This window comes from Oncorhynchus nerka, linkage group LG7, assembly GCF_034236695.1.
Source record: "Oncorhynchus nerka isolate Pitt River linkage group LG7, Oner_Uvic_2.0, whole genome shotgun sequence".
NCBI lineage: Eukaryota > Metazoa > Chordata > Actinopteri > Salmoniformes > Salmonidae > Oncorhynchus > Oncorhynchus nerka.
The window spans coordinates 15,000,854-15,020,782 of NC_088402.1; the positions used below are offsets into that span (position 1 = coordinate 15,000,854).

Genomic DNA, 19,929 nt, shown 5'->3' on the forward strand with positions numbered 1-19,929 from the left:
GTATGTATGTATGTATGGGGGCTTATAGTTTGTATGTATGTATGTATGGGGGCTTATAGTTTGTATGTATGTATGTATGTATGGGGCTTATAGTTTGTATGTATGTATGTATGGGGGCTTATAGTTTGTATGTATGTATGTATGGGGGCTTATAGTTTGTATGTATGTATGTATGTATGGGGGCTTATAGTTTGTATGTATGTATGTATGGGGGCTTATAGTTTGTATGTATGTATGTATGGGGGCTTATAGTTTGTATGTATGTATGTATGTATGGGGGCTTATAGTTTGTATGTATGTATGTCTTGGGGATTATAGTTTGTTTGTATGTATGTATGGGGGCTTATAGTTTGTATGTATGTATGTATGTATGGGGGCTTATAGTTTGTATGTATGTATGTATGTATGGGGGCTTATAGTTTGTATGTATGTATGTATGGGGGCTTATAGTTTGTATGTATGTATGTATGGGGGCTTATAGTTTGTATGTATGTATGTCTTGGGGATTATAGTTTGTATGTATGTATGTATGGGGGCTTATAGTTTGTATGTATGTATGTATGGGGCTTATAGTTTGTATGTATGTATGTCTTGGGATTATAGTTTGTATGTATGTATGGGGGCTTATAGTTTGTATGTATATATGTATGTATGGGGGCTTATAGTTTGTATGCATGTATGTATGGGGGCTTATAGTTTGTATGTATGTATGTATGTATATATTGGGGCTTATAGTTTGTATGTATGTATGTATGTATGGGGGCTTATAGTTTGTATGTATGTATGTATGGGGGCTTATAGTTTGTATGTATGTATGTATGGGGGCTTATAGTTTGTATGTATGTATGTATGGGGGCTTATAGTTTGTATGTATGTATGTCTTGGGGATTATAGTTTGTATGTATGTATGTATGGGGGCTTATAGTTTGTATGTATGTATGTATGGGGCTTATAGTTTGTATGTATGTATGTATGGGGGCTTATAGTTTGTATGTATGTATGTATGGGGGCTTATAGTTTGTATGTATGTATGTCTTGGGGATTATAGTTTGTATGTATGTATGTATGGGGGCTTATAGTTTGTATGTATGTATGTATGGGGGCTTATAGTTTGTATGTATGTATGTCTTGGGGATTATAGTTTGTATGTATGTATGGGGGCTTATAGTTTGTATGTATATATGTATGTATGGGGGCTTATAGTTTGTATGCATGTATGTATGGGGGCTTATAGTTTGTATGTATGTATGTATGTATATATTGGGGCTTATAGTTTGTATGTATGTATGTATGTATGGGGGCTTATAGTTTGTATGTATGTATGTATGGGGGCTTATAGTTTGTATGTATGTATGTCTGGGGGCTTATAGTTTGTATGTATGTATGTATGGGGGCTTATAGTTTGTATGTATGTATGTATGGATGGGGGCTTATAGTTTGTATGTATGTATGTCTTGGGGATTATAGTTTGTATGTATGTATGTATGGGGGCTTATAGTTTGTATGTATGTATGTATGTATGGGGGCTTATAGTTTGTATGTATGTATGTATGGGGGCTTATAGTTTGTATGTATGTATGTCTTGGGGATTATAGTTTGTATGTATGTATGTATGGGGGCTTATAGTTTGTATGTATGTATGTATGGGGGCTTATAGTTTGTATGTATGTATGTCTTGGGGATTATAGTTTGTATGTATGTATGGGGGCTTATAGTTTGTATGTATATATGTATGTATGGGGGCTTATAGTTTGTATGCATGTATGTATGGGGGCTTATAGTTTGTATGTATGTATGTATGTATATATTGGGGCTTATAGTTTGTATGTATGTATGTATGGGGGCTTATAGTTTGTATGTATGTATGTATGGGGGCTTATAGTTTGTATGTATGTATGTCTGGGGCTTATAGTTTGTATGTATGTATGTATGTTATAGTTTGTATGTATGTATGTATGGGGGCTTATAGTTTGTATGTATGTATGTCTGGGGGCTTATAGTTTGTATGTATGTATGGGGGCTTATAGTTTGTATGTATATATGTCTTGGGGATTATAGTTTGTTTGTATATATTGGGGCTTATAGTTTGTATGTATGTATGTATGGGGGCTTATAGTTTGTATGCATGTATGTATGGGGGCTTATAACTTGTATGCATGTATGTATGGGGGCTTATAACTTGTATGTATGTATGTATGTATGGGGGCTTATAACTTGTATGTATGTATGTATGTATGTATGGGGGCTTATAACTTGTATGTATGTATGTATGTATGTATGTATGTATCTATGTGTTGGACTTTAGCTGAGATTATTCTTTACAGAGTCAAGTATATTTGTCCAGGTCTGTTGTTCCTTGACCAGCACCATTCATTCTCACTGTCGATAATTCTGGTGTTAAAACTCCTAATAGTATCTGTATCTACTGGTTAAATGGGAGACAATGAGGTGACATCAATGTAAGAGCCAACATCAATTTTGTAACTTTGTCCTAGAAGCATTTAACTACAGGGCACTCCCACATCATACGGAGGAACTTAAGTCATCTTCTGACAATATGGCACTGTCATAACATTTGTGACGATTCCTCAGGTGACTTTTAAGTAGTGGATTGTTTCTAAAGCATCTGCTGCACAGTTTGCAGTGATACGGTTTCTCTCCAGAGTGAGTGGTTAGGTGTTGTGTCAGGTTGCCTGGGGTGGCAAAGCAATGTCCACACACAGTGCACTTGAAAGGTCTCTCTCCTGTGTGAACCGCTGTGTGTCTGGTCAGTTCTTCCTTGCGCTTGAAGCTTTTCGGACACTGTTTGCAACCATGTGGTTTCTGACCTTGGTGAGTCCACATGTGCGTTTCCAGTTGTTCCTTCTGGTCGAAGTCTTGCCCACAGTCCTTACACCGATATGATTTCTCCCCTGTGTGGAACTTCATATGTGCTCTCAAGTATCCATTACAAGTGAAACTTTCTCCACATTCTTTGCACTGAAATGGTTTCTCCCCCGTGTGAAGTCTCATATGCAATTTCATATATGCCTTAGTTTTGAAACTTTTCCCACATTCCTTACATTGATATTGTTTCTCTCCTGTGTGAGACACCATATGTGTTCTCAGATTAGCATCACTAGGGAAGCATTTGCCACAAACATTACAAGTGCGTGTTGCTTTAATGTGGGATTGGAGGTGCTCTGTCAGACTTGCTATGGACTCGAATACCTCCTCACACACACCACACATTTTCGTATGCTTTGTGTGCACATTTTTCACATGATTAACTAAAGGACCAATGTACACAAATGTACTTCCGCACAGCTTGCAACAATAAGGAGAAGCATTTGTGGTCACCTTGCCTCTAGCACGGTTATGGGTGCTTGCCCATTTTCTGGGTGATTTCAGTGCCTTTGATCCTGACGGTAGTCCCTCGCTCTCCACCTCATTGCCACTTCCACTGTTTTCACTGTGAGCTGCCGAACAGCCTGGATATCCTTCTGAGAGGGCGTGTGAGGCACTGGTTGCTTCTGATACCGTGTAGAGCTCTCCATCAGGCTCGGTTTTGATCTCTTGAGGAATGCGGACACATAACACATCACCCTCTCTGCTCTCTGAAATTTGGCTCGAGAAATCCATCGGATCACAGTCACTTTCCTCACAGACGGTGAATATGGAGTCTTTGGTATCAGACTCCAGCCCTTCAAGCTGCTCATCCTCCTGTCTGGTCCCAAGTTCCTGTTGTTTATCTTTAATCAGTGTGGGCTGTGGTTCCTCACTTGTGTGGAACTTCATATGCGTTTTCAAGTATCCCTTACAAGTGAAACTTTCGCCACAATCTTTGCACCAAAATGGTGTCTCCCCTGTGTGACGCCTCATATGCAAGTGCATATAGCCCTTATTTTTGAAACATTTTCCACATTCTTTGCATTGATACTGTTTCTCTCCTGTGTGCGTTACCATGTGTGTTCTCATACTAGAATCACTAGGGAAGCATTTGCCACAAACATTACAAGTGCGTGTTGCTTTAATGTGGGTTTGCAGGTGCTCTGTCAGACTTGCTATGGACTCAAAGACTTCTTCACACACACCACACCGGTATTCTGCAGTAAGCTTTGTGTGCACATTTTTCACATGATTAACTAAAGGACCAATGTACACAAATGTACTTCCACACAGCTTGCAACAATAAGGAGGAGCAGCATTTGTGGTCACCCCGCTTCCAGCAGAGGTATGGTAGCTTAGTCTTTTCTTTGCTTGTTTTCTGGGTGATTTCAGTGCCTTTGATCCTGACGGTAGTCCCTCGCTCTCCACCTCATTGCCACTTCCACTGTTTTCACTGTGAGCTGCCGAACAGCCTGGATATCCTTCTGAAAGGGAGTGTGAGGCACTGGTTGCTTCTGATACCGTGTAGAGCTCTCCATCAGGCTCGGTTTTGATCTCTTGAGGAATGCGGACGCATAACACATCCCCCTCTCTGCTCTCGGAAATTTGGCTCGAGAAATCCATTGGATCACAGTCACTTTCCTCACAGACGGTGAATATGGAGTCTTTGGTATCAGACTCCAGCCCTTCAAGCTGCTCTTCCTCCTGATTGGTCCTGATTTCCTCTTGTTCATCTTTAATCTGTGTGGGCTCTGGGTCCTTCTCCAGACTGGGGCTCCACTTCTGCTCACAGTTCTGCCGCTCAGGGGGAACCTCTTCTTCAGAGACTGGGAGAGTAAGCTGCTGGGGGTCTAGAAAAAGGGGAGGAAAGGGATCATTAAGAGATCAATACATAATTGAACTTTTTAAAAACGTAAATAACATATGTCTATCCAGTGTGGTAGTACCCGAGTCCAGGACTCAGACTTTCCTCAGACTCAAGACTTGACCTTGAGAGGTAACGTTGATGTCAGAATGTCTCTCTCCCTTGCAATATTCAACATGATAGCTACAAATGTAAATGTCAGATACTTTATTTGCTGCTAGCCTTAACCATGTGCAAGACACTAAGTTAACCAGCTTTCTAAGTTACAAAATGTAGCTTTGAGCACTAACACCCCAGTAAGCATGGACCGATAGCAACGTCTTTCTTTGGTGCGGTCCAGATTGGCCTCGATTCCAACATCCACGGATGTCCGAACCAATCATAGACATATATGTTTCACAAGTTTGGACAGCACAGTAAAATACAGTAAAGTATAGTACAGTACAGCACAGTAAAGTACAATGTAGTGTACTCTACTGAATTACTCTGCTGTACTGTACTGAACTTTGTCGTACCGTACTGTGCTGTTCAAATTTGTGAAACAGCCTAGATGTCTATGATTCGCTCTGGTCCGACCAAATTTGTACTTGTTTGGGGGCAGAGCTCATTAGAATAATACCCAGCATGCGTTGCAAGTGTTTGTTTTTACATTCAAAACAGGTGTCATTCAGCGGACGCTCTTATGCAGAGTGATTTACGGTCAGTGCATTTCATTTTAAAATTTTATTTCACCTTTATTTAACCAGGTAGGCTAGTTGAGAACAAGTTCTCATTTGCAACTGCGACCTGGCCAATATAAAGCATAGCAGTGTGAACAGACAACACAGAGTTACACATGGAGTAAACAATTAACAAGTCAATAACACAGTAGAAAAAAAGGGGAGTCTATATACATTGTGTGCAAAATGCATGAGGAGGTAGGCGAATAATTACAATTTTGCAGATTAACACTGGAGTGATAAATGATCAGATGGTCATGTACAGGTAGAGATATTGGTGTGCAAAAGAGCAGAAAAGTAAATAAATAAAAACAGTATGGTGATGAGGTAGGTAAAAATGGGTGGGCTATTTACCGATACACTATGTACAGCTGCAGCGATCGGTTAACTGCTCAGATAGCAGATGTTTGAAGTTGGTGAGGGAGATAAAAGTCTCCAACTTCAGCGATTTTTGCAATTCGTGCATTCAACCAACATATGGGGAATTTCATGGCATCAGAATTACGCTTTGAGTTTTTTCACCTTAAAAATGTATGTCAAATAAAAACTATTGATTTAAAAGTTCATTACGGTAACATAATTACATCATGGGTCCCTGATCTGTACTACACATAAATGCATAATTATGGATATGAATGTCATTCTCATGTTTCATAAGTTTGGACAACCCAGTGCAGCACAGCAGAGTAGAGCAGAGTAAGGTAGAGTTCAGTACAGTATAGTTCAGAAGGCCAGCATCCCGGAGTCGTCTCTTCACTGTTGACGTCTGGAGTAATATCTATATCTATATATATATAAATAATGTGTGTGTATTTAAACAACACAATGTAACTCCAAGTCAATCACACTTCTGTGAAATCAAACTGTCCACTTAGGAAGCAACACTGATTGACAATAAATTTCACATGCTGTTGTGCAAATGGAATAGACAACAGGTGGAAATTATAGGCAATTAGCAAGACACCCCCAATAAAGGAGTTGTTCTGCAGGTGGGGACCACAGACCACTTCTCAGTTCCTATGCTTTCTGGCTGATGTTTTGGTCACTTTTGAATGCTGGCGGTGCTTTCACTCTAGTGGTAGCATGAGACGGAGTCTACAACCCACACAAGTGGCTCAGGTAGTGCAGCTCATCCAGGATGGCACATCAATGCGAGCTGTGGCAAGAAGGTTTGCTGTGTCTGTCAGCGTAGTGTCCAGAGCATGGAGGCGCTACCAGGAGACAGGCCAGTACATCAGGAGACGTGGAGGAGGCCGTAGGAGGGCAACAACCCAGCAGCAGGACCACTACCTCCGCCTTTGTGCAAGGAGGAGCACTGCCAGAGCCCTGCAAAATGACCTCCAGCAGGCCACAAATGTGCATGTGTCTGCTCAAACGGTCAGAAACAGACTCCATGAGGGTGGTATGAGGGCCCGAAGTCCACAGGTGGGGGTTGTGCTTACAGCCCAACACCGTGCAGGACGTTTGAAATTTGCCAGAGAAAACCAAGATTGGCAAATTCGCCACTGGCGCCCTGTGCTCTTCACAGATGAAAGCAGGTTCACACTGAGCACATGTGACAGAGTCTGGAGACGCCGTGGAGAACGTTCTGCTGCCTGCAACATCCTCCAGCATGACCGGTTTGGTGGTGGGTCAGTCATGGTGTGGGTGGCATTTCTTTGGGGGGCCGCACAGCCCTCCATGTGCTCGCCAGAGGTAGCCTGACTGCCATTAGGTACCGAGATGAGATCCTCAGATCCCTTGTGAGACCATATGTTGGTGCGGTTGGCCCTGGGTTCCTCCTAATGCAAGACAATGCTAGACCTCATGTGGCTGGAGTGTGTCAGCAGTTCCTGCAAGAGGAAGGCATTGATGTTATGGACTGGCCCGCCCATTCCCCAGACCTGAATCCAATTGAGCACATCTGGGACATCATGTCTTGCTCCATCCACCAACTCAGTGGCTCAGGTAGTGCAGCCCATCCAGGATGGCACATCAATGTGAGCTGTGGCAAGAAGGTTTGCTGTGTCTGTCAGCGTAGTGTCCAGAGCATGGAGGCGCTACCAAGAGACAGGCCAGTACATCAGGAGACGTGGAGGAGGCCGTTGCACCACAGACTGTCCAGGAGTTGGCGGATGCTTTAGTCCAGGTCTGGGAGGAGATGCCTCAGGAGACTATCCGCCACCTCATCAGGAGCATGCCCAGGCATTGTAGGGAGGCCACACACACTACGGAGCCTCATTTTGACTTGTTTTAAGGACATTACATCAAAGTTGGATCAGCCTGTAGTGTGGTTTTCCACTTTAATTTTGAGTGTGACTCCAAATCCAGACCTCCATGGGTTGATAAATTTGATTTCCATTGATAATTTTTGGGTGATTTTGTTGTCAGCACATTCAACTATGTAAAGAAAAAAGTATTTAATAAGAATATTTCATTCATTCAGATCTAGGATGTGTTATTTTAGTGGTCCCTTTATTTTTTTGAGCAGTATATATATTATATATATATATATATATATATATATATATATATATATATATATATATGTATGTGCCAACGTCAACAGTGAAGAGGCAACTAATACACACACACACAAACTACAGTTCAAACGTTTGGGGTCACTTAGAAATGTCCTTCTCTAACTTGGGTGACTGGAGTCTCTGACAATTGTATGGGCTTCCATTTGACATTACCTATTGTATAGGTCCTGGATGGCAGGAAGTTTGACCCCAGTGATGTACTGGGCCATTCACACTACCCTCTGTAGCGCCTTATGGTCCGATGCCATACCAGGCGGGGATGCAACCTGTCAGGATGCTCTCAATGGTGCAGCTGTAGAACTTTGAGGATCTGGGGACCCATGCCAAATCTTTTCAGTCTCCTGAGGGGGAAAAGGTCTTGTCGTACCCTTTTTACGACTGTCTTGGTATGTTTGGACCATGATAGTTGGTTGGTGATGTGGACACCAAGGAACTTGAAGCTCTCAACCTGCTCCACTACAGCCCCGTCGATGTTAATGGGGGTCTGTTCAGCCCCCTTTTTCCTGCAGTCCACGATCAGCTCCTTTGTCTTGCTCATATTGAGGGAGATGTTGTCATGGCACCACACTGCCAGGTCTCTGACCTCCTCATCGTTGTCGGTGATCAGGCCTACCACTGTTGTGGCGTCAGCAAACTTAATGATGGTGTTGGGAGTCGTGTTTGGCCACGCAGTCGTGGGTGAACAGGGAGTACAGGAGGGGACTAAGTACACACCCTCGAGGGGCCCCAGTGTTAAGGATCAGCGTGGCAGACGTGTTGTTGCCTTCTCTTACCACCTGGGGGCGGCCCGTCAGGAAGTCCAGGATCCAGTTGCAGAGGGAGGTGTTTAGCCTCAGGGTCCTTAGCTTAGTGATGAGCTTCGTGGGCACTATGGTGTTGAACGCTGAGCTGTAGTCAATGAACAGCATTCTCACTGTCACGTAGAGTAGGCCAGAAGGCTAAACTGGATAACCTAACCTCTATCAAAATAAAAAGATGGCGGAACCGCAAAAGTTCTTCTGTGCAAAGGTGTTTATTTACAAGTGATTCCGGAACAAAAAACAACTGTACTGCCATCAACGTCTACCTTATGGGACAGCTTAAAAACAATGCTGCCCCATCCACAGCTCAATCCAAAATGCCTCTCCATAACTGAAAGAGAGGCTCCTTTTGTAGGGCTAGCCCCTCCCCACAGAACAATTAACCCTAATTAATTAATCAATTAACAATACAAACCTACATTTTCCATGAACTAAACATACTAAAGGATATACATTGCAACACTGTTTTAAACAATATCACAACATAACATTTACAACATTACATCACTACTGACAATATCTTTCAATATGCCCATATGCATTAATGAGCCATTTGGGACAGGCACTATAAAGCCAACCCAATTCCCTTAGCTCGAGTCCTTTTCCAGCATACCCGGAAGCTACAGAGATGGAGAGAGAGGAACAGAACAAACAAACAATGCGCTCATCCACAACATTGATAAGTATAATAATTATTGTATCTCTCAAATATGAACATTGTCAAGTGTGAAATGCATGCACCAAGACAGAAGTTAATTTGTGTGTCGACCCACATTGTTAACTTATGGTATAATGGCGCAGGGAGGAGTGATGAATATATGTGTGCGTTAAAGAACCAAATGCTGCCAGTGACGGACTTCTACGTCACACTCACATAGGTGTTCCTTTTGTCCAGGTGAGAAAGGGCAGTGTGGAGTGTGATTGAGATTGCGTCATCTGTGGATCTGTTGGGACGGTATGCGAATTGGAGTGGGTCTAGGGTTTCTGGGATGATAGTGTTGATGTGAGCCATGACCAGCCTTTCAAAGCCCTTCATGGCTACAGACGTGAGTGCCACGGGTTGGTAATCATTTAGGTAAGTTACCTTCACTTCCTTGGGCACAGGGACTATTGTGGTCTGCTTGAAACATGTAGGTATTACAGGCTCAGTCAGGGAGAGGATGAAAATGTCAGTGAAGACATTTGCCAGTTGGTCCGCTCATGCTTTGAGTACACGTCCTGGTAATCCGTCTGGCCCTGCAGCTTTGTGAATGTTGACCTGTTTAAAGAGCTAACCATTCAGAGGGGTGTTCTACAATGCTTTGACTACACATCCTGGTAATCCATCTGGCCCAGAGCAGCTTTGTAAATGTTGACCTGTTTAAAGAGCTAACCATTCAGAGGGGTGTTCTACAATGCTTTGAGTACACATCCTGGTAATCCATCTGGCCCAGAGCAGCTTTGTGAATGTTGACCTGTTTAAAGAGCTAACCATTCAGAGGGGTGTTCTACAATGCTTTGAGTACACATCCTGGTAATCCATCTGGCCCTGCAGCTTTGTGAATGTTGACCTGTTTAAAGAGCTAACCATTCAGAGGGGTGTTCTACAATGCTTTGAGTACACATCCTGGTAATCCATCTGGCCCAGAGCAGCTTTGTGAATGTTGACCTGTTTAAAGAGCTAACCATTCAGAGGGGTGTTCTACAATGCTTTGAGCGCTCTCCAAGTCTGGAAGTGAATATCACGTAGAGCGAAATTTTAGTCACTGATGACTAACATTATCCCTTGTATTTCAAGATTGAAAAATATAATAACACCGACCTAGCCATTAACGTCCCTTAACGCTCAAAGACAGATTCAATGGCTGTAGCATAGTCTATTCGAATGAATGATTAGCTAAAATATTTGAGAAATTATTAATAATAAGCATGTGCTTTTACCTAATAATAAACTAATATATATATATATATATATATAATAATAACTTCAAATACCAAGCTAGTAACGTTAAGTACCCTAGGTTAACTTAGCTGACCTTCAATTGAGGGAATTCAGCTTCTCTGAGACATTTGTACAACTCATTCAAACTTTGAAAATAAATACACAGGCAAATGTTACCAAACATGATAATCATAGGCCTGCATTATGGTAGGCAGCTAATTGTTCAATTACACTTTCCATCAATACTTTGGAAGGTCACGGTCTCTGCGCTGACTGCCTGTGTGTGAGACAACGCTAACTAGCCAATGGGAGCGTAGTAGAATGCCCCTCTGAATAACGGGGCGTGGTTTCTGCTTAACTGCATGGGAAAAAGAAAACCGCATGCAGCACACTTAACAACCCCTGTGCCGTTTCATGCTCGGGAATCGTAATACAGAAGAATATGTCCTCGTAAATAGCATCTCCGACATGAAGCAAACCAAAGACAATGCATCTCGGCCATCACAGCTTACATCAATTTGGAGAGCATTTGAGTCATTCAGTCAGTTTCCTCTTGCCTGTTAGCAATAGCATCAATTCTTAGTTTCATAGTGTTATCTGACAAAGGTATTGTGAGTTTTTGTGCCTCTGCCTCCCCACACATTGTTTTCACCATATCAATTGTGGCCGGTAACATCAAAGTCTCTGCAATAGTGTGTGGTTTCATAGCATAGCAGGCTTAGCCATTCACTATGGAAATGATTCAAATGCAACGGTCAAGTATAGCCTTTCCCCACGATTTAAGGGCGCTCTCTGGTTGAATCTGAATAGATTTGAATAATTCTCATTTAGATTTAAGGGCGCTCTCTGGTTGAATCTGAATAGATTTGAATAATTCTCATTTAGATTTAAGGGCGCTCTCTGGTTGAATCTGAATAGATTTGAATAATTCTCATTTAGATTTAAGGGCGCTCTCTGGTTGAATCTGAATAGATTTGAATCATTCTCATTTAGATTTAAGGGCGCTCTCTGGTTGAATCTGAATAGATTTGAATCATTCTCATTTAGATTTAAGGGCGCTCTCTGGTTGAATCTGAATAGATTTTAATAATTCTCATTTAGATTTAAGGGCGCTCTGGTTGAATCTGAATAGATTTTAATAATTCTCATTTAGATTTAAGGGCGCTCTGGTTGAATCTGAATAGATTTGAATCATTCTCATTTAGATTTAAGGGCGCTCTCTGGTTGAATCTGAATAGATTTGAATAATTCTCATTTAGATTTAAGGGCGCTCTCTGGTTGAATCTGAATAGATTTGAATCATTCTCATTTAGATTTAAGGGCGCTCTCTGGTTGAATCTGAATAGATTTGAATCATTCTCATTTAGATTTAAGGGCGCTCTCTGGTTGAATCTGAATAGATTTTAATCATTCTCATTTAGATTTAAGGGCGCTCTCTGGTTGAATCTGAATAGATTTTAATCATTTTCATTTAGATTTAAGGGCGCTCTCTGGTTGAATCTGAATAGATTTTAATAATTCTCATTTAGATTTAAGGGCGCTCTCTGGTTGACTCTGAATAGATTTTAATAATTCTCATTTAGATTTAAGGGCGCTCTCTGGTTGAATCTGAATAGATTTGAATAATTCTCATTTAGATTTAAGGGCGCTCTCTGGTTGAATTTGAATAGATTTGAATAATTCTCATTTAGATTTAAGGGCGCTCTCTGGTTGAATCTGAATAGATTTGAATAATTCTCATTTAGATTTAAGGGCGCTCTCTGGTTGAATTTGAATAGATTTGAATCATTCTCATTTAGATTTAAGGGTGCTCTCTGGTTGAATCTGAATAGATTTTAATAATTCTCATTTAGATTTAAGGGCGCTCTCTGGTTGAATCTGAATAGATTTGAATAATTATCATTTAGATTTAAGGGCGCTCTCTGGTTGAATCTGAATAGATTTTAATCATTCACATTTAGATTTAAGGGCGCTCTCTGGTTGAATCTGAATAGATTTGAATCATTCTGATTCCAGAGGGACATCAGAGACTGCAATGTTCTCTGCTTCACGGAAACATGGCTTACTGGGAAGACGCTATCCGATGCGGTGCAGCCAACGGGTTTCTCCACGCATCGCGCCGACAGAAACAAACATCTTTCTGGTAAGAAGAGCGGCGGGGGCGTATGCCTCATGACTAACGAGACATGGTGTGATGAAGGAAACATACAGGAACTCAAATCCTTCTGTTCACCTGATTTAGAATTCCTCACAATCAAATGTAGACCGCATTATCTTCCAAGAGAATTCTCTTCGATTATAATCACAGCCGTATATATCCCCCCCCAAGCAGACACATCGATGGCTCTGAACTAACTTTATTTAACTCTTTGCAAACTGGAAACCATTTATCCGGAGGCTGCATTCATTGTAGCTGGGGATTTTAACAAAGCTAATCTGAAAACAAGACTCCCTAAATTTTATCAGCATATCGATTGCGCAACCAGGGGTGGTAAAACCTTGGATCATTGTTACTCTAACTTCCGCGACGCATATAAGGCCCTGCCCCGCCCCCTTTCGGAAAAGCTGACCACGACTCCATTTTGTTGATCCCTGCCTACAGGCAGAAACTTAAACAAGAGGCTCCCACGCTGAGGTCTGTCCAACGCTGGTCAGACCAAGCTGACTCCACACTCCAAGACTGCTTCCATCACGTGGACTGGGACATGTTTCAGACAAGCGTCAGATGAAAATATTGACGAATACGCTGATTCGGTGTGCGAGTTCATTAGAACGTGCGTCGAAGATGTCGTTCCCATAGCAACGATAAAAACATTCCCAAACCAGAAACCGTGGATTGATGGCAGCATTCGCGTGAAACTGAAAGCGCAAACCACTGCTTTTAATCAGGGCAAGGTGTCTGGTAACATGTCCGAATATAAACAATGCAGCTATTCCTCCGCAAGGCTATTAAACAAGCTAAGCGTCAGTACAGAGACAAAGTGGAATCTCAATTCAATGGCTCAGACACAAGAGGCATGTGGCAGGGTCTACAGTCAATCACGGACTACAAGAAGAAACCCAGCCCAGTCACGGACCAGGATGTCTTGCTCCCAGGCAGACTAAATAACTTTTTGCCCGCTTTGAGGACAATACAGTGCCACTGACACGGCCTGCAACGAAAACATGCGGTCTCTCCTTCACTGCAGCCGAGGTGAGCAAGACATTTAAACGTGTTAACCCTCGCAAGGCTGCAGGCCCAGACGGCATCCCCAGCCGCGCCCTCAGAGCATGCGCAGACCAGCTGGCCGGTGTGTTTACGGACATATTCAATCAATCCCTATACCAGTCTGCTGTTCCCACATGCTTCAAGAGGGCCACCATTGTTCCTGTTCCCAAGAAAGCTAAGGTAACTGAGCTAAACGACTACCGCCCGTAGCACTCACTTCCGTCATCATGAAGTGCTTTGAGAGACTAGTCAAGGACCATATCACCTCCACCCTACCTGACACCCTAGACCCACTCCAATTTGCTTACCGCCCAAATAGGTCCACAGACGATGCAATCTCAACCACACTGCACACTGCCCTAACCCACCTGGACAAGAGGAATACCTATGTGAGAATGCTGTTCATCGACTACAGCTCGGCATTCAACACCATAGTACCCTCCAAGCTCGTCATCAAGCTCGAGACCCTGGGTCTCGACCCCGCCCTGTGCAACTGGGTACTGGACTTCCTGACGGGCCGCCCCAGGTGGTGAGGGTAGGCAACAACATCTCCTCCCCGCTGATCCTCAACACGGGGCCCCACAAGGGTGCGTTCTGAGCCCTCTCCTGTACTCCCTGTTCACCCACGACTGCGTGGCCACGCACGCCTCCAACTCAATCATCAAGTTTGCGGACGACACAACAGTGGTAGGCTTGATTACCAACAACGACGAGACGGCCTACAGGGAGGAGGTGAGGGCCCTCGGAGTGTGGTGTCAGGAAAATAACCTCACACTCAACGTCAACAAAACTAAGGAGATGATTGTGGACTTCAGGAAACAGCAGAGGGAACACCCCCTATCCACATCGATGGAACAGTAGTGGAGAGGGTAGCAAGTTTTAAGTTCCTCGGCATACACATCACAGACAAACTGAATTGGTCCACTCACACTGACAGCGTCGTGAAGAAGGCGCAGCAGCGCCTCTTCAACCTCAGGAGGCTGAAGAAATTCGGCTTGTCACCAAAAGCACTCACAAACTTCTACAGATGCACAATCGAGAGCATCCTGGCGGGCTGTATCACCGCCTGGTACGGCAACTGCTCCGCCCTCAACCGTAAGGCTCTCCAGAGGGTAGTGAGGTCTGCACAACGCATCACCGGGGGCAAACTACCTGCCCTCCAGGACACCTACACCACCCGATGTTACAGGAAGGCCATAAAGATCATCAAGGACATCAACCACCCGAACCACTGCCTGTTCACCCCGCTATCATCCAGAAGGCGAGGTCAGTACAGGTGCATCAAAGCTGGGACTGAGAGACTGAAAACAGCTTCTATCTCAAGGCTATCAGACTGTTAAACAGCCACCATTGAGTGGCTGCTGCCAACACACTGTCATTGACACTGACCCAACTCCAGCCACTTTAATAATGGGAATTGATGGGAAATTATGTAAATATATCACTAGCCACTTTAAACAATGCTACCTTATATAATGTTACTTACCCTACATTATTCATCTCATATGCATACGTATATACTGTACTCTACATCATCGACTGCATCCTTATGTAATACATGTATCACTAGCCACTTTAACTATGCCACTTTGTTTACTTTGTCTACATACTCATCTCATATGTATATACTGTACTCGATACCATCTACTGTATGCTGCTCTGTACCATCACTCACTCATATATCCTTATGTACATATTCTTTATCCCCTTACACTGTGTATAAGACAGTAGTTTTAGAATTGTTAGTTAGATTACTTGTTGGTTATCACTGCATTGTCGGAACTAGAAGCACAAGCATTTCGCTACACTCGCATTAACATCTGCTAACCATGTGTATGTGACAAATAAAATTTGATTTGATTTTGATTTAAGGTCGCTCTCTGGTTGAATCTGAATAGATTTGAATCATTCTCATTTAGATTTAAGGGCGCTCTCTGGTTGAATTTGAATAGATTTTAATCATTCTCATTTAGATTTAAGGGCGCTCTCTGTTTGAATCTGAATAGATTTGAATAATTCTCATTTACATTTAAGGGCGCTCTCTGGTTGAATCTGAATAGATTTGAATAATTCTCATTTAGATTTAAGGGCGCTCTCTGGTTGAATCTGAATAGATTTGAATCATTCTCATTTACATTTAAGGGCGCTCTCTGGTTGAATCTGAATAGATTTTAATAATTCTCATTTAGATTTAAGGGCGCTCTCTGGTTGAATCTGAATAGATTTTAAATAATTCTCATTTAGATTTAAGGGCGCTCTCTGGTTGAATCTGAATAGATTTGAATAATTCTCATTTAGATTTAAGGGCGCTCTGGTTGAATCTGAATAGATTTTAATCATTCTCATTTAGATTTAAGGGCGCTCTCTGGTTGAATCTGAATAGATTTGAATAATTCTCATTTAGATTTAAGGGCGCTCTCTGGTTGAATCTGAATAGATTTGAATAATTCTCATTTAGATTTAAGGGCGCTCTCTGGTTGAATCTGAATAGATTTGAATCATTCTCATTTAGATTTAAGGGCGCTCTCTGGTTGAATCTGAATAGATTTGAATCATTCTCATTTACATTTAAGGGCGCTCTCTGGTTGAATCTGAATAGATTTTAATAATTCTCATTTAGATTTAAGGGCGCTCTCTGGTTGAATCTGAATAGATTTGAATAATTCTCATTTAGATTTAAGGGCGCTCTGGTTGAATCTGAATAGATTTTAATCATTCTCATTTAGATTTAAGGGCGCTCTCTGGTTGAATCTGAATAGATTTTAATCATTCTAATTTAGATTTAAGGGCGCTCTCTGGTTGAATCTGAATAGATTTTAATCATTCTAATTTAGATTTAAGGGCGCTCTCTGGTTGAATCTGAATAGATTTTAATCATTCTAATTTAGATTTAAGGGCGCTCTCTGGTTGAATCTGAATAGATTTTAATCATTCTCATTTAGATTTAAGGTTAGCCACATTACAATGATTGAGTGACAAAGATGATCTTACTATATATATATATATACACACACTGCTCAAAAACATAAAGGGAACACTAAAATAACACATCCTAGATCTGAATGAATGAAATATTCTTATTAAATACTTTTTTCTTTACATAGTTGAATGTGCTGACAACAAAATCACACAGAAATTATCAACGGAAATCAAATTTATCAACCCATGGAGGTCTGGATTTGGAGTCACACTCAAAATTAAAGTGGAAAACCACACTACAGGCTGATTCAACTTTGATGTAATGTCCTTAAAACAAGTCAAAATGAGGCTTAGTAGTGTGTGTGGCCTCCACGTGCCTGTATGACCTCCCTACAACACCTGGGCATGCTCCTGATGAGGTGGCGGATGGTCTCCTGAGGGATCTCCTCCCAGACCTGGACTAAAGCATCCGCCAACTCCTGGACAGTCTGTGGTGCAACGTGGCGGATTGGTGGATGGAGCGAGACATGATGTCCCAGATGTGCTCAATTGGATTCAGGTCTGGGGAACGGGCGGGTCAGTCCATAGCATCAATACCTTCCTCTTGCAGGAACTGCTGACACACTCCAGCCACATGAGGTCTAGCATTGTCTTGCATTAGGAGGAACCCAGGGCCAACTGCACCAGCCTCACAAGGGGTCTGAGGATCTCATCTCGGTACCTAATGGCAGTCAGGCTACCTCTGGCGAGCACATGGAGGGCTGTGCGGCCCCCCAAAGAAATACCACCCCACACCATGACTGACCCACCGCCAAACCGGTCATGCTGGAGGATGTTGCAGGCAGCAGAACGTTCTCCACGGCGTCTCCAGACTCTGTCACGTCTGTCACGTGCTCAGTGTGAACCTGCTTTCATCTGTGAAGAGCACAGGGCACCAGTGGCGAATTTGCCAATCTTGGTGTTCTCTGGCAAATGCCAAACGTCCTGCACGGTGTTGGGCTGTAAGCACAACCCCCACCTGTGGACGTCGGGCCCTCATACCAACCTCATGGAGTCTGTTTCTGACCGTTTGAGCAGACACATGCACATTTGTGGCCTGCTGGAGGACATTTTGCAGGGGTCTGGCAGTCCTCCTCCTTGCACAAAGGCGGAGGTAGCAGTCCTGCTGCTGGGTTGTTGCCCTCCTACGGCCTCCTCCACGTCTCCTGATGTACTGGCCTGTCTCCTGGTAGCGCCTCCATGCTCTGGACACTAGGCTGACAGACACAGCAAACCTTCTTGCCACAGCTCGCATTGATGTGCCATCCTGGATGAGCTGCACTACCTGAGCCACTTGTGTGGGTTGTAGACTCAGTCTCATGCTACTACTAGAGTGAAAGCACCGCCAGCATTCAAAAGTGACCAAAACATCAGCCAGGAAGCATAGGAACTGAGAAGTGGTCTGTGGGGGGAGTGGCCCAAGTCCTCAACCTCCGATCCAATAGGTCCCAGATGTGATCTGGGCTCGTTGCAGGCCGTGGCAGAACAATGACATTCCTGTCTTGTAGGAAATCACGCACAGAACAAGCAGTATGGCTGGTGGCATTGTCATGCTGGAGGGTCATGTCAGGATGAGCCTGCAGGAAGGATACCACACAGCGTTGAGGTTGCCTGCAATGACAACAAGCTCAGTTCGATGATGCTGTGACACACCGCCCCAGACTATTTCGGACCCCCCACCTCCAAATCGCTCCCGAGTACAGGCCTGGGTGTAACGCTCATTCCTTCAACAATAAACGCGAATCCGACCATCACCCCTGGTGAGACAAAACCGTGACTTGTCAGTGAAGAGCACTTTTTCCCTGTCCTGTTTGGTCCAGCAACGGTGGGTTTGTGCCCATAGGCGACGCTGTTGCTGGTAATGTCTGGTGAGGACCTGTCTTACAACAGGCCTACAATCCCTCAGTCCAGCCTCAGTCTATTGCGGACAGTCTGAGCACTGATGGAGGGATTGTACGTTCCTGGTGTAACTCGGGCAGTTGTTGTTGCCATCCTGTACCTGTCCTGCAGGTGTGATGTTTGGATGTACTGATCCTGTGCAGGTGTTGTTACACGTGGTCTGCCACTGTGAGGACGATCAGCTGTCCGTCCTGTCTCCCTGTAGTGCTGTCTTAGGCGTATCGCAGTACAGACCTTGAAATGTATTGCCCTGGCCACATCTGCAGTCCTCATGCCTCCTTGCAGCATGCCTAAGGCACGTTCACACAGATGAGCAGGGACCCTGGGCATCTTTCTTTTGGTGTTTTTCAGTCAGTAGAAAGGCCTCTGTAGTGTCTGAAGTTTTTATAACTGTCACCTTAATTGCCTACTGTCTGTAAGCTGTTAGGGTCTTAACGACCGTTCCACAGGTGCATGTTCATAATTGTTTATGGTTCATTGAACAAGCATGGGAAACAGTGTTTAAACACTTTACAATGAAGATCTGTGAAGTTATTTGAATTTTTACAAATTATATTTGAAAGACAGTGTCCTGAAAAAGGACCATTGTTTTTTTTTACTGAGTTATATATATATATATATATTGTGGAATTCAACTTGGGGTCGCGACCCCTAGTTTGGGACCCGCTGTGTTATAGGACGCCAGTCCTATGAAACTCATGCAATAACATTAGCTCATGTTTTGTTTACAAGATGTTTACTTAGCTAGTTAGTTACTGTTTGATAAATAAATCTCAAAATACTGCTGATTCAAGTTGAACAGAGCAAGTAGTGGGTATTTACATCATTAACTATCTGTACTTGATTCGATCGATGTACCGTTAAATCAACACAAACCTGTTCTGTGCGGTTTGAAATCCAGCAGACGTCGAAGACGTTCGTTCTCCTCCTTTGAACGAGATATTTCCTCCTGGTACTCAGTTACTGTTCTCTCTACTACTCCAGCTATCTCTACAGCCGCCGCTGTTAGCCGTTCAGTAATATACACATTGAACAACGCCAGTTTTGACATTTTGAGAGGTATGCGAGTCGAGGTTTCTTTGTGTTTTTGTCAGCTATATTTTTTACGCCAGGGGAAGAAAATGTATTCCAGATGATGGTGCTGCTATTTCCCACAATCCTCCGCTGATT

General features: G+C 43.1%; 1 protein-coding gene across 1 annotated transcript; it reads right to left on the bottom strand.

Annotated features, from left to right (window-relative positions):
• Window positions 1-1,938: 1,938 nt before the first annotated feature.
• LOC115131265 (zinc finger protein 345-like) lies at window positions 1,939-19,926 on the bottom strand. Its single transcript, XM_029662841.2, has 2 exons — window positions 19,636-19,926; window positions 1,939-4,718 (listed from the first exon to the last, which is right to left on the bottom strand). Exons 1-2 carry the CDS (start codon window positions 19,808-19,810, stop codon window positions 2,524-2,526), a joined length of 2,370 nt encoding a protein of 789 aa, XP_029518701.1. The 5' UTR covers window positions 19,811-19,926; the 3' UTR covers window positions 1,939-2,523.
• Between the last annotated feature and the right edge of the window lie 3 nt (window positions 19,927-19,929).